Source organism: Ahaetulla prasina, chromosome 4 (assembly GCF_028640845.1).
Source record: "Ahaetulla prasina isolate Xishuangbanna chromosome 4, ASM2864084v1, whole genome shotgun sequence".
Taxonomy (NCBI): Eukaryota; Metazoa; Chordata; class Lepidosauria; order Squamata; family Colubridae; genus Ahaetulla; species Ahaetulla prasina.
The window spans coordinates 43,968,800-43,982,666 of record NC_080542.1 but is presented as its reverse complement, the minus strand read 5'-3'; the positions used below and the strand labels follow the sequence as shown (position 1 = coordinate 43,982,666).

At 42.6% G+C, this 13,867-nt stretch overlaps 1 protein-coding gene across 3 annotated transcripts in view; it reads left to right on the top strand.

Moving 5' to 3' along the window:
* Positions 1–13,867, top strand: part of RAPGEFL1 (Rap guanine nucleotide exchange factor like 1) — a 76,177-nt gene that overhangs the window by 52,395 nt on the left and 9,915 nt on the right. For all 3 annotated transcript variants that reach the window (XM_058181058.1, XM_058181059.1, XM_058181056.1), the window contains exons 11-13: positions 3,650–3,700; positions 4,680–4,767; positions 9,661–9,725. In XM_058181058.1, the coding sequence (XP_058037041.1) occupies positions 3,650–3,700; positions 4,680–4,767; positions 9,661–9,725 (204 nt within the window). The remainder of the gene's footprint in view (positions 1–3,649; positions 3,701–4,679; positions 4,768–9,660; positions 9,726–13,867) is intronic.

Here is a 13,867-nt window from a genome sequence, read left to right as displayed (position 1 = left end):
TCTTTGTTGGAAGGGGTTTTCCCTGCCACCTTGAAAGAGGCGGTGGTGAGACCCCTCCTCAAGAAGCCCTCTTTGGATCCAGCTATTTTGGGTAATTACCGTCCAGTCTCCAACCTTTGCTTTGTTGCGAAGGTTGTAGAGAGTGCTGTGGCGCGACAGCTACCCCAATACCTGGATGAAGCCATCTATCTAGACCCGTTCCAGTCCGGCTTCCGACCCGGATACAGCACGGAGACAGCTTTGGTCACATTGGTGGATGATCTCTGGAGGGCCAGGGACAGGGGTTATTCCTCTGCCCTGGTCCTATTAGACCTCTCAGCGGCTTTTGATACCATCGACCATGGTATCTTGCTGCGCCGGTTGGGGGGATTGGGAGTGGGAGGCACCGTGTATCGGTGGTTCTTCTCCTATCTCTCCGACCGGTCGCAGACGGTGTTGACAGGGGGGCAGAGGTCGACCGCGAGGTGCCTCACTTGTGGGGTGCCGCAGGGGTCGATCCTCTCGCCCCTTCTGTTCAACATCTATATGAAGCCGTTGGGTGAGATCATCAGTGGCTTCGGGGTGAGATACCAGCAGTACGCTGATGACACCCAGCTGTACTTTTCCACCCCGGGCCACCCCAATGAAGTTGTTGAAATGCTGTCCCAGTGTTTGGAAGCCGTACGGGTCTGGATGGGGAGAAACAGGCTCAAGCTGACTGTTGGAGGCGAGTTATTGGCCCCAAAGGATAGGGTGCGCAACTTAGGTGTCATCCTGGATGAACGGCTGTCGTTTGAAGATCATTTGACGGCCGTCTCCAGGAGGGCCTTCCCACCAGGTGCGCCTGGTTCGGCAGTTGCGCCCCTTCCTTGACTGGGATGCCTTGTGCACAATCACTCATGCGCTCGTTACCTCTCGCTTGGATTATTGTAATGCTCTCTACATGGGGCTCCCCTTGAGGTGCACTCGGAGGCTTCAGTTAGTCCAGAATGCAGCTGCGCGGGTGATAGAGGGAGCTACGTGTAGCTCCCACGTAACACCGCTCCTGCGCAGACTGCACTGGCTACCTGTGGCCTTTCGAGTGCACTTTAAGGTTTTGGTTACGACCTTTAAAGCGCTCCATGGCTTAGGGCCTGGGTACTTACGGGACCGCCTGCTGTTACCGCATGCCTCCCACCGACCCGTACGCTCTCACAGAGAGGGACTTCTCAGGGTGCCGTCCGCCAAGCAATGTCGGCTGGCGGCCCCCAGGGGAAGGTCCTTCTCTGTGGGGGCTCCCACACTCTGGAACGAGCTTCCCCCGGGTTTACGCCAAATACCTGACCTTCGGACCTTTCGCCGCGAACTGAAGACACATCTTTTCACTCGCACGGGGCTGGCTTAAGTTTTATCGATTTTAAATTTCTTATTACTAATTTTAAATGGGGTTTTAGTTTTTTATATATTTTAAAGTTTTTAGGCTAATTATAATAAGTTTTTTAACTTGCATTTTAAATTGTATATTGTATTGTCTGTTTTTTTTACTTTTGCCTGTACACCGCCCTGAGTCCTTCGGGAGAAGGGCGGTATAAAAATAAATAAATAAAAATAAAATAAATATAACAGGGTTTTAGCAAGTAGGATTTCAGCATTAATGGTGAATGTTTCCTTACTTAAGATGTACTTCTATAGTTTTCAGTTCTGAATAAGAGTTGGTTTATACAATTTATATAAAGCTTGGTATCTTAATCTTCGGGCTATACAGTCATCTGATTCCATGTTGTATTAAACTATGGTTTGCTTAATACACCATAGTTTATATCTATGATAGATATAATAGCTAATTCATATAATACATAAAATGCACAATAGTTTTGATAAAATATCTATCAGGCCTTCAGACAATCCCTGTTCTTCTTTTCAAGTTACCAGTAGCATGTGTAAACCCTAAAATATACCTTATGAATATAACATATAATTCTGACGTCTTAGGAGAAAATCAAATCTAAATCCTAATCACATATAAAACAAAACCAGAAGAGTAACATGCAGGCATATGAGCTCACCTTTTATGTACAGAAATATATACATACATGTATAGATTCATAGAATGTAAGTGCTGAAAAGTGTTTTATTAATGGATTTAATGGATCTAGCTCAGATCCAGGAACCAGTTCCTCTATTCTATGCGGTTATTATGCAGCATGTATATCTATCTTTAACAGTCACATTCATTCAAACAGGATGGAAGGGTATACTCGTATCACTCCTTATGTATTGAAAGAGGCTGGAAGCCATTTTATAATATATGTGGGCTTAAATTACCACAGCTCGGAATTTAACACGCTAATTAGCCAAATACAGTCCTAAATGCAATTTTGCAAATTCCATGTCAATACTACAGTAGAAAATACTGACTGAACCTGAGCATCTGAAGATATCTATTTGTTCTCTTATGATCAAATTTATTTTCTACCCATCTCATTTTGAAGTGACTGAGTGGCTTATAGCATAAAATACATTAAAATCATTAATTTTTAACCAATTTCTTGTATAAACAATTTTGTTGTATATATGATATACAATGACAATAAAGGCTACACTACTAAAAATATTCCAACCCAATAAAATGACAATATAAACAAAAGTATTGTCACAAGATGGAGAAGAAAGGAACCAGATACATGGGGGTGGGTGGGTGGGAGGGAGGTGGGATTAGCTCTTAATTAATCAACCATCTCTGGTGTGAAGGCCCATTGGGACCCCAAGCCATCTGGCAAAACCAGGTCTTAAGGCTCTTGTGGAAGGTCAGAAGGATGGGAGCTAGTCTCACCTCAGAGGGTATGATATTCCAAAGGGTAGGAACTGCAGCAGAAAACGCTCTTTTCCTGGACCCTGCCAACCAAAATTTCTTGACTGACAGGACCTGCAGTATGCCCCCTCTGCCAGCATGGGTGGGGTTAGCCAGTCCCTTCAGGGAAAGATGGTTCCCCAAGTTCCCTTATGGTTCTTCCTTGATAACTGGCCACATTAGATGGTTCTAGTTATAAGATGTCTAGTCTAACATTAATTGAAAAAGCAGATCTAAGAAAACATAAGAAAACAGCATAAATTCTCAGTTCAAATTTTTTAAAACAGGTTTGCCTGTTTAACTACTTTTTCTTATCTGAAGTCTCAAAGGGTTATCTACCTAATATCTGAAAATTAGGAGATGAGTTTGTGCTTCACTTTTCATTTTACAATGAATTCCATTAAACTAGGGATTAATGTAAATTGGAAGAAAACAAATGTGGTCGTTTGTTTTCCTCCAAAATATCAGCTGCTTCTCAGAAGCTATACATAGCTTCCATACTGGGGCACTTCTGACAGTTATTACCTCCTGACGGAGAAATCTTTATTTTTTGTCAAAGCAGTTGGAAGGGAACATGTTGGGAGACACGCCTTCCTCCTCTTTAAATTGTAGCTTACTCAATTTACTTTCGGTCAACATCTGCAAGTTGCTTAGCAGCCTTTTGTCTGGATAGATTAGCCCACATCCATCACTGAAGACATACCGAACAGGACAAACTCTGCTTTGAACGGATTGTTTTTAAAACATCTTGTCCATTTAGAACTGCTTAATAATATTTTTAAAACATCCATTTAGAACTGTTTATATCTCTGATTGTCATTTTGTTTGTTTTTCTTCCAGAAGCTTCCAGGCAAATTTAAAAACTTGTTTCGTAAATTTGAAAATCTCACGGTAAATCATTCATATTTCCTTTATAAAAGAACTGGTAAAAAGTGGTGACTAAAAGGAACTAAAAGTGTGCAATGCAAGCAACCAGAGCATCCAGTTCAAATATTTTATTATTTTATTTTAATCCACTTTATTATAAGCCTTGAATTCTCTCTCTTTTTCTCTTTTCTCCTAAATCAAATAAATCTAGATTTTAAGCTATTTCACTTCCAGCAATTAAGATAAAACTTTTCCCACAGATAAACTCAGTTTAGATACTGAAAACCCTCTCTTTTAATGTTTTCTAGCAGTTATTCATTTTTTTCCTTCTTAATTCAGTGGTCAATAAACAATGTCCTAGGTCAAGGGTCTGCAAACTTGGCTCTTTTAAGACTTGTGGACTTCAACTCCCAGAGTTTCTCAGCCAGCTTTGCCAAGTTTGTAGACCCCTGTCCTAGGTAGTCTCCTAGATAGTTTTCTTGGAAGCTTATTGAGGATCTTCTAGAAACAAATGGCTGTGGTGGACATTTTTACATGAAAAACAGACCCATGTGTTTGTACCCCACTGAAGTATGGCAGGATTTTTAATATTTGTAGATTTTTGCTGTCAGCCAGCATGAAATAAATATAGACCAAGAATGTCTGGAATCTCTTTTAGCATTGTGATATAAAATTTTGGGGGGAAAAAACAAACCTTACTGACAGAAATAGTTTTTCATCCTGAAGATCCACATTCTTAAAAAAGATTTCCGTCCCTTCCTTTTTCCCCCCCTCTCCTCCTCTTTCAAAGTAATCTTAAATCTGCATAGTTCAAACAGTCTTTGTGATGATTGGAATGATTTTGAGCCTCCTAGCCTCATGAAGGATTCATATTTAACACATTTAATTGGATATATCCATGGCTTTGTGCTCTATAGTTTAACTTAAAAAATGAGGGTAAGGGAATGGCCAAAGTTGATTCTGTCTCTGCTTTTATCTAAAAGCATTTTTTTTTGCATTTCAGGATCCCTGTAGGAATCATAAAAGCTACAGAGAAGTTCTGTCTAGGATGAAACCACCCATTATCCCCTTTGTGCCCCTCATCCTAAAAGGTTAGTGGTACTTGATGGATATGGAGTCCTTGCTTTTCTCAAACAGGAATGTGTGGAAAACTGTCTCAGGACTCTCCTGCAAAACCTACTAACTGGGTCACATTGACAGGACTTGACTAGATGATGTCACCCTCAACTTGTCTTTCTCCTAGCACAGAAACAATTTACCATTGTGCTTTTCTGCCCTATTCTAAAAAAACCTAGTCTTTTTCAGTTTGTCCTGGCAGAAGTTTAGCCATGTCGTTTCCCTTTTACTCTTTAATCAGTCTAGGCCGGGGATATCCAACTGTGGCAACTTGTGGATTTTAACTCCCAGAATTCCCCAGCCCATTCCTTCTCTAGGCAATGTTTCCTTCTATTAGTTGTTGTATGAAGCCCCTGGTGGCATCCCACTTGTCCGGTTATTAGCTGTTGCTCTGAATGGCCATTTTCAGGATCTCTCTATGGATGAAGAGGAGCATACTCAAGCACAGCCTGAATTGCTCTCTGCTATTCACTTATGCAACTGTATTGCAGTAGTTGGGGCAAGCAGCAGCTGATCAGAGAGGGCCAGTTCCTTAGATTCCTCCTTGCCCCTCCTTCCCACTGGCAGAGGGGTGAAATTTTGGACTTTTTTTTTTAACCAACCAAAATCGACAATTTTGCAAGTTAACAATGGTGGTGTTCCCTCTTTTTGTTTCTGCCAATCAGTAGACATACTGGACAGGAAGGTGCCAGGCATGAGGAGAAACTTAAACAAAAGATCTATCAATAGAAACTGCATGTCCTGAAGCCAATGCAGGCATAGAAAGAAAATCAACCGGTGCTTGTTTTCTAGCAAGACTGGGAGAGGTAAAGAAGCAAGGGAATCCAGCAATTGGTGGCTGTGATAATCACCATCAGACAGAACATTTGGCCAGCATTATTGCCAATTTTAGATTGAGTAGAAACCTAGATTACAGGCATCCTTTTCTTACAAGGATTCATTTAGTGACCAATCTAAGTTACAACAGCACTGGAAAAGTGAGTTATTTATTTATTTATTTATTTATTTATTTATTTTTATTTTTATACCGCCCTTCTCCGAAGACTCAGGGCGGTGTACAGCAGAAATAAAACATAAATATCGACATTTTAAAATACAATAACCAATTAAAAATCTAATTCAATTACGCTGAAAATTTAAAATTTTTGAATAAGAGTCATAAATAAAATTAATCCCCTTAAAATCCCATTAAAACATTCAATTTAAAATTGTATCAGGCCAGCCCTGCTTGATGAAAAAAGAAGGTTTTGAGCTCGCGCTTAAAGGTCCGAAGATCAGGGAGAAGTCGTAGCCCAACGGGAAGTTCATTCCACAGGGCCGGAGCTCCCACAGAGAACGCTCTCCCCCTGGGGGTCACCAGCCGACATTGTCTGGCCGACGGCACCCTGAGAAGGCCCTCTCTGTGTGGGAGCGCACAGGTCGATGGGAGGTTATCGATGGCAGTAGGCGGTCCCATAAATATCCTGGTCCCATGCCAGAGTTATGGCTGGTTTTCACACTTGTGACCATTGCAGTGTCCCCATGGTCACAAGATCAAAATCCAGGTGTTTGGCAGCTGAGATGTATTTATGACAGTATGTCCATGGACCATCTGATCACCATTTGTAACCTTTCCAGTCAGCTTTCAACAAGCAAAGTCAATGGGAGAAACCAGATTTGCTTAATGCCTGCATGATTCACTTAACAACTGCAGTGATTTGCTTAATGCCTGTTGCAAAAAAGATTGTAAAATAGAATAAACTCCAATAACAACTGCCTTGCTTAGTATCATAAATTTTGGGCTCAATTGTGGTCATAAGTTGAGGACTATTTGTACAGCTCCTTAAGGTCTATCTCTTTCAGCATGGGAGACGAGCATCTTAAGTCTGCTATGCACAACGGTCCTCAGCAAATCTAGTCTTAGGCTTAATTTTGAAGTCGGGATATTTGGAACAATAATAACACAGTGGTCTAAAAAGCCATAATACTTAGCCAGGATGACCTTTGCTGTGGTAACTGAGAAATTATAGGTAGTCCACAATATACAACAGTTCATTTAGTGACCGATCAAAGTTACAATGGCACTGAAAGAATTATGTTTACATTTACGTCCATTGCAGCATCCCCATGGCCATTTGATCAAAATTCAGAGACTTCTTATGCCTCCACCCTCATTGCGTCGGCAGATAACCGCCCGGCCGCCCTGTTTCGGGTGACCCGCTCCCTCCTTCATCAGGAGGTGCGGGATGACCCTTTGCAGGGATGAGCCGAGGAGTTTAGTGGTTATCTATACGATAAAATCGCTCAGCTCCGGGACGGTCTGGACCGAAATTGGGATGATCCAAGCGAGGGAGAGGAGGCACGTCTTGTCGAGTCTGTTTGGGATGAGTTTGACCCTGTGGCTCCCGAGGACGTGGACAGGTTGTTGGGGAGGCTTCACGCCACGACATGTTTACTGGACCCGTGTCCTTCCTGGCTGGTACTGGCCACTCAGGAGGTGACACGAGGCTGGCTCCAGAGGATTATCAACGCTTCTTTGTTGGAAGGGGTTTTCCCTGCCGCCTTGAAAGAGGCGGTGGTGAGACCCCTCCTCAAGAAGCCCTCCCTGGACCCAGCTATTTTGGGTAATTATCGTCCAGTCTCCAACCTTCGCTTTGTTGCGAAGGTTGTAGAGAGTGCTGTGGCGCGACAGCTACCCCAATACCTGGATGAAGCTGTCTGTCTGGACCCGTTCCAGTCTGGCTTCCGACCTGGATACAGCACGGAGACAGCTTTGGTCGCATTGGTGGATGATCTCTGGAGGGCCAGGGACAGGGGTTATTCCTCTGTCCTGGTCCTATTAGACCTCTCAGCGGCTTTTGATACCATCGACCATGGTATCTTGCTGCGCCGGTTGGGGGGATTGGGAGTGGGAGGCACCGTATATCGGTGGTTCTCCTCCTATCTCTCCGACCGGTCACAGACGGTGTTGACAGGGGGGCAGAGGTCGACCGCGAGGTACCTCACTTGTGGGGTGCCGCAGGGGTCGATTCTCTCGCCCCTTCTGATCAACATCTACATGAAGCCGTTGGGTGAGATCATCAGTGGCTTCGGGGTGAGATACCAGCTGTACCCTGATGACACCCAGCTGTACTTTTCCACCCCGGACCACCCCAATGAAGTTGTTGAAGTGCTGTCCCGGTGTTTGGAAGCCGTACGGGTCTGGATGAGGAGAAACAGGCTCAAGCTTAATCCCTCCAAGACGGAGTGGCTGTGGATGCCGGCATCCCGATTCAGTCAGCTGCAGCCACAGCTGACTGTTGGAGGCAAGTTATTGGCCCCAAAGGATAGGGTGCACAACTTAGGTGTCCTCCTGGATGAACGGCTGTCGTTTGAAGATCATTTGACGGCCGTCTCCAGGAGGGCCTTCCACCAGGTTCGCCTGGTTCTGCAGTTGCGCCCCTTCCTTGATCGGGATGCCTTGTGCACAGTCACTCATGTGCTCGTTACCTCTCGCTTGGATTATTGTAATGCTCTCTACATGAGGCTCCCCTTGAGGTGCACTCGGAGGCTTCAGTTAGTCCAGAATGCAGCTGCGCGGGTGATAGATGTAACACTGCTCCTGTGCAGACTGCACTGGCTACCTGTGGCCTTTCAGGTGCACTTTAAGGTTTTGGTTACGACCTTTAAAGCACTCCATGGCTTAGGGCCTGGGTACTTACGGGACCGCCTGCTATTACCGCATGCCTCCCACCGACCCGTACGCTCTCTCAGAGAGGGACTTCTCCGGGTGCCGTCCGCCAAGCAATGTCGGCTGGCGGCCCCCAGGGGAAGGTCCTTCTCTGTGGGGGCTCCCACACTCTGGAACGAGCTTCCCCCGGGTCTACGCCAAATACCTGACCTTCGGACCTTCCGTCGCGAACTGAAGACGTATCTTTTCATTTGCGCGGGGCTGGCTTGAATTTTATCAATTTTAAATTTTCTATTAATAATTTTAAATGGGGTTTTTAGTTTATTACATATTTTAACTTTTTAGGCCAATTATAAAATAAGTTTTTTAATTCGTATTTTAAATTGTATATTGTATTACCTGTTTTTATTTTTGCCTGTACACCGCCCTGAGTCCTTCGGGAGAAGGGCGGTATAAAAATCAAATAAATAATAATAATAATAATAACTTGGTAATTGACTCATATTTATGACGGTTGCAGTGCCCTGGAGGTCTCGTGAACAACTTTTGTGACCTTCCGATAAGACAAGTCAATGGGGAAGCCAGATTCATTTACCAACCATGTTATTAATTTAACAACTGAAGGAATTCGCTTAACTACTGTGGCAAGAAGGCTCGCCAAATGTGACAAAATTCACTTAACAACTATTTTAGCCACATAAATTTTGGGCTCAGTTGTCGTCATAAGTCGAGGACTTTGTATGGAATTTAAACTGAACACATCTAGAGAGTATTCCATTACTCTAAGATGTTCAAGAAGCAGAATCTATTCAGGAAAAAGTTTGATGTTATTTTAGTTATCAACAAAACTATTACTTTTCTCCTAGGCATATGAATATTTTCAACCCACTCATGAGAAAATCTATTTGTGATAAGTGTTTTAAAGACAAAACTTATTTTCACATTCTTCTTCTTCTTCACTACTCAGATGCTTTTGATATGTTTTTCTTATATATGCATATAATTCTATCAAAATAACAGCCATTGGGGTATTAGCAGAATTAATACATAAATGTGCCTTGGAGCATAAATTTCTTCTAACTTGCTACATTCTATTCCAATTGCAGCAAGAAGGATTATTTGATTACTTAGCCACATCTTTTTAAAAGTTAGAAATGAATTGTTGCTCTTCATCCTTTTCTCAATTTACTTTTCCTCTTTTTCCTTCTTCTCTTCTCAGATTTGACATTTTTGCATGAAGCTAGCAAAACCTTAGTGGATGGATTAATCAATGTAGAGAAACTGGTAAGACTATATATCAAATAATTATGGTTTTTTTTACTGTGTACTTCATAGTGACTTTAATTTCTCAGTTTATAAAACTGGAGTAATTCTATCATAACAAAGGGAATAAATCTAAAGTTTGTCTCATCCAATAGCCCCCAACTGTTTGGGCACCAGGGATTGGTGCTCTGGAGAGAGGTTTTTCCACAGGCTGGAGGGGGCTTGGTTTTGCAGGCTCCCTGCATCCCACGGATGGGGCTTTGCTTATTTGCATGGGCTGGTTTCTGGCATATCATGGCCTGGTACTGGTCCATGGACGGGGCGTTGGGAATCCCTGGTCTAGTCCATCTTTTCTAAGAAGGTCCTTAAAATAAAAATTAGTCTCCATAAGGAAATGCAATTTTAAAGCATCAGAAAAATTGTAAAATAATGTATTAACTCAGATGGTTGTAAAATCAGAGGGGTGAATGCATGCAGGAGACATTTGCTTTCTAAAGTGGGCTAAATGTCTGATTGTAACTCTAGATAATTTGCCATTTATGAGAATATAAAAACTGTATGCAATGAAAGGCCAAAGAAGAGGCTACATGATTTGGCACTCTTTCTTGATTTGCCTCCATGATAAATATGAAAAAAGCACTTGCAAGATTGTTGTTCCTGTTTCTTGCCAAATTTGTGCTAGTTTTCTTTGATCACAATCACATTGTTGCTGCCACTGGCAGGTGTACTTGATTCCTAAATTATGTGGAACTTGCTTATGCACTGAAGTAGGATGAGGTAAGAGAAATATAATTTTTTTTTATTTGTAAGTGCCTTTCCCGCCCCCCAGGCCGGTCTAAAAAGATTCTGAAGGAAAAGGCTAGGCTTTTCTTACCTGCAAAATTCTGTTGGGAAATTTCTGATTCTGGATCTATAAGCTTTGGAATCATTTAAACAGGGGTATTTCTTTCACCTACTTCTTTGGAATGAAATTCCTTCAAATTAAAACCTGTTTCATTTTTTTACTGGGACAAAATTATTTCACTTAGTTTAGCATCCAGTACAGAAAAATGAAAGACATTTCAGGTTTGTAATCTTATCGCTGGTCGGTTTAGACTGGAATTATCAACATGACTGTCAATGGTTTTTCAGGTGAGGATAAGATTTTGGGTCCTATCTGAAACTTGATCTCAAAACATTTTGCATGCAAAACAAATGCTTTGTCACCAAGCTGTGTTCCTTCCAAGAGCTCACATTCAAAGCTGTGATGCATTTGCAACTAGATGTCTCTTGTGTGATTTCTCTCCTTCACAGATACAAGCACGCACTCAATTTCACACATAGCTAAAAAAAACTTAGGTGCTGCTGTATATTATACTCATTTATTTTGCAATATCCTCTTTACACTATTATAAAAACAAAGAAGATTTCTGTTCATTTGCTTCAAGGTATAATTAAAAACATTAACCTACAATGTTGAACAATTCAGAAGAATTTCACAGCTATAACAGGTGATATGGCAGACAGCGCAATAGATGGTGACTTAGCATCCATACCTATGCATTTATGTATAGGTTTCCTGTGCCCCTTTTCCTTCAGGAAAACAAGCCTTTGCAATTGGGGTGAGAAAAGAGGTTGTGCTGTGCACAGATGGCCTCTTGAATTAGCCCCATTCACTCTTCAACATAAAACACTTACCATGTGAGCGTGCTGGTTGAATCCTATCCCCTACTGACATCTCTGAAATGACATCAGCTTCCTATAACCATTGCCTGTTCCCTGCAGCTGCAGGGACAAAGCAGGGGATGGCCTGTAATGCAGATTTCCTCCCAACATGGAAACTCATATGTGTATAGTTGTATGCACAGCTAGGCACAAGTGAGTTTCCAGTGCAGTATACACATTAAATTTATTAATATAATTTTATCCTGCCTTTATTTATTTGTTACATTTTTATGCTGTCTGTTTTACTGATACAGCAACTCTGGAGGCAGATTACAATATGGTAAAAAGCGGAAGAGTCCTACAAGATAATTATAATTAGAGGAATTAAAGAAAAAAAAACTAAAAACCAACACAGTGGGCAATCTTGGGGTAGGAATCTTCTCTACCCATTCAGCCATTTCAACGTGGCAGAGCTGTGTGTCAGGGCGCCAGATCAAGTGGCAGAGCCAAGTTTTCAGGCTTTTCTGGGAGGCCAAGAGTCTGGAGGTGGATCTAACATTTCCAACAGGAGGATATTTCAAAAGGTGGGAGCCACAACTGAAAAGGCTCTTCTTCTGGACCTCCCCAGTCAAAATTCTTTGGGATCCGAAGAAGGCCCTTTTCACTGGAACAAGTAAGGCAAAAGTCCCATCAGGGTGAGATGGCTCCTCGGATACCTTATAAGTAACTCAAAGTTGCAAACATACATAATACTCCTTCCTTGTCCTTTTTCCCCCCACCACTACAATAACCCTGTAAGATGGGCTGGTTGAGAGAGGGTGATAGGCCACTCTCCCAGCTGGCTATCAGGCCTAAAGCTATTAGGCCTCAAGTGTCCTAATTTCTAGGCCATCACCTTAACCACTAGACCAAACTGATTCTCATGTATAAGCTTTTTTCCTCTTATGCTGAAGGAACAATACATGCAGGAAGGTATTGCTCTGAGTGTTCTGGATGTAATAATGCCTGAACAAGGGTATTTTCTGCAGAAATAATGGATTTGAATTTATTTTACCAAAACTTTCCCAACAGTTTCTTGGTGGAGGGCAAATCTCATAATTTGAAATGGCAAATTCTAATTCCCCCATCATTAAAATTCTTTTTATTATTATAAATGATAGCAGCAGTTTTAAACATAAATTGTATTCTTTGTGTGCTATTTTTTATTCATCACAAGCTCTAAGACCTTATACTATTCCAGGAGAAGAAGAAATGATAGGCGGGGGAGACTTTGAGGCACATATAGAAGAAACAGCTTTATTTTTCTAAAAAGGTGGGGCAGAAGGGAGGAAAAACATCTCTTTCGAAAAAGGACAATTTATAGCGTTAACGGGAACTTAAAGATTGGAATGTTAGCATCCCACCCTTAAGAACATTGTTCAATAATTCCCCTGAAATATTCCCCAGTTGCAAAATAGAAGGAAGAAAGCAAGCAGGGGGCTTCAGGGACGATGTGTGACAAAGTAGGAATTGTCTCGTTATGGATGATTTTGTGTGTCAGCATCCTCAAGGTCAATAGCCTGACCTGGAATAGAAATGCTTTGGGCAGAGGGCTTTGCTCTTTTGATCGGCCCAGGGAAGATAGCTGGGCCTTTGGCATTTATACCAGGCCACACTGGTCAGATTTACAGATTTGTTGGCTCAATATGGTGACCCCCACCCCCATAAGCATTTGTTGTCCAGAGTGACATCTGAAGATCTGAGGCTGCTTTTCAAAATATTATTAAGATGTGCAGAGAAAATGAGGGTCTGGCAGAGATAACAGAGTTTTGGGAAGGAGGAGGGGTTAGTCCATTTCCCGTATAGTTTACCCAGAGAAAAATCCCTTCCACCCCCACCTTCATCCCATGCCAAAGGCATACAGGTTTATTGTTCAGCTGTGTAGTAAGCCCCCCCACCCCGCAAGCCTTTTCTCTGTTGCAAAGGCGTAAGGCGAAACGGATGCTGGAGGCTAGAGCTGTTCTAATTTTCTGCCTCAGAGCTCATCTTTTCCAGCCTTTCCTTTCCTGCTGAGGCTGCTCAACATGCTGGGATGTAACGAGTTGCAAGAAACACTCAGCGTTATTTTGGTCCCTGCTGTAGGACTGGGGAAGAGTAGGAATGGTTGACTTTAGCCTCCAGCAAGGCTGAGTAAATGCGGTCTGACAGTGGGAGGATGGGAGGGCTCAGGTCCCCTCCCCTCCTGCATCTCCCCCCTGCCCCGGGGAGATTATCTAGGGGTGAGTCCTCTGTACAGTGTCTAGCTCAGTGGGACAGTGGCGTTACTATGGCAACAATTTTGCAGAAGCTCCTGCAGCTCTCCTTGTTAAGAGACGAATGTGCATTTGTGAGGGAGACGTGTTCAGTGCCCGAGTTGGCCCAGATTTTCAAGTCTCTGGGGAAGAGGAGACGGAGGTGGTAGTGGTGGTTTATAAACAAAGTACATCTTGGTCAGTGAAGCCCTAGTTTTTCTTACGACCTCACCCTCAGCCTCTGGCCTA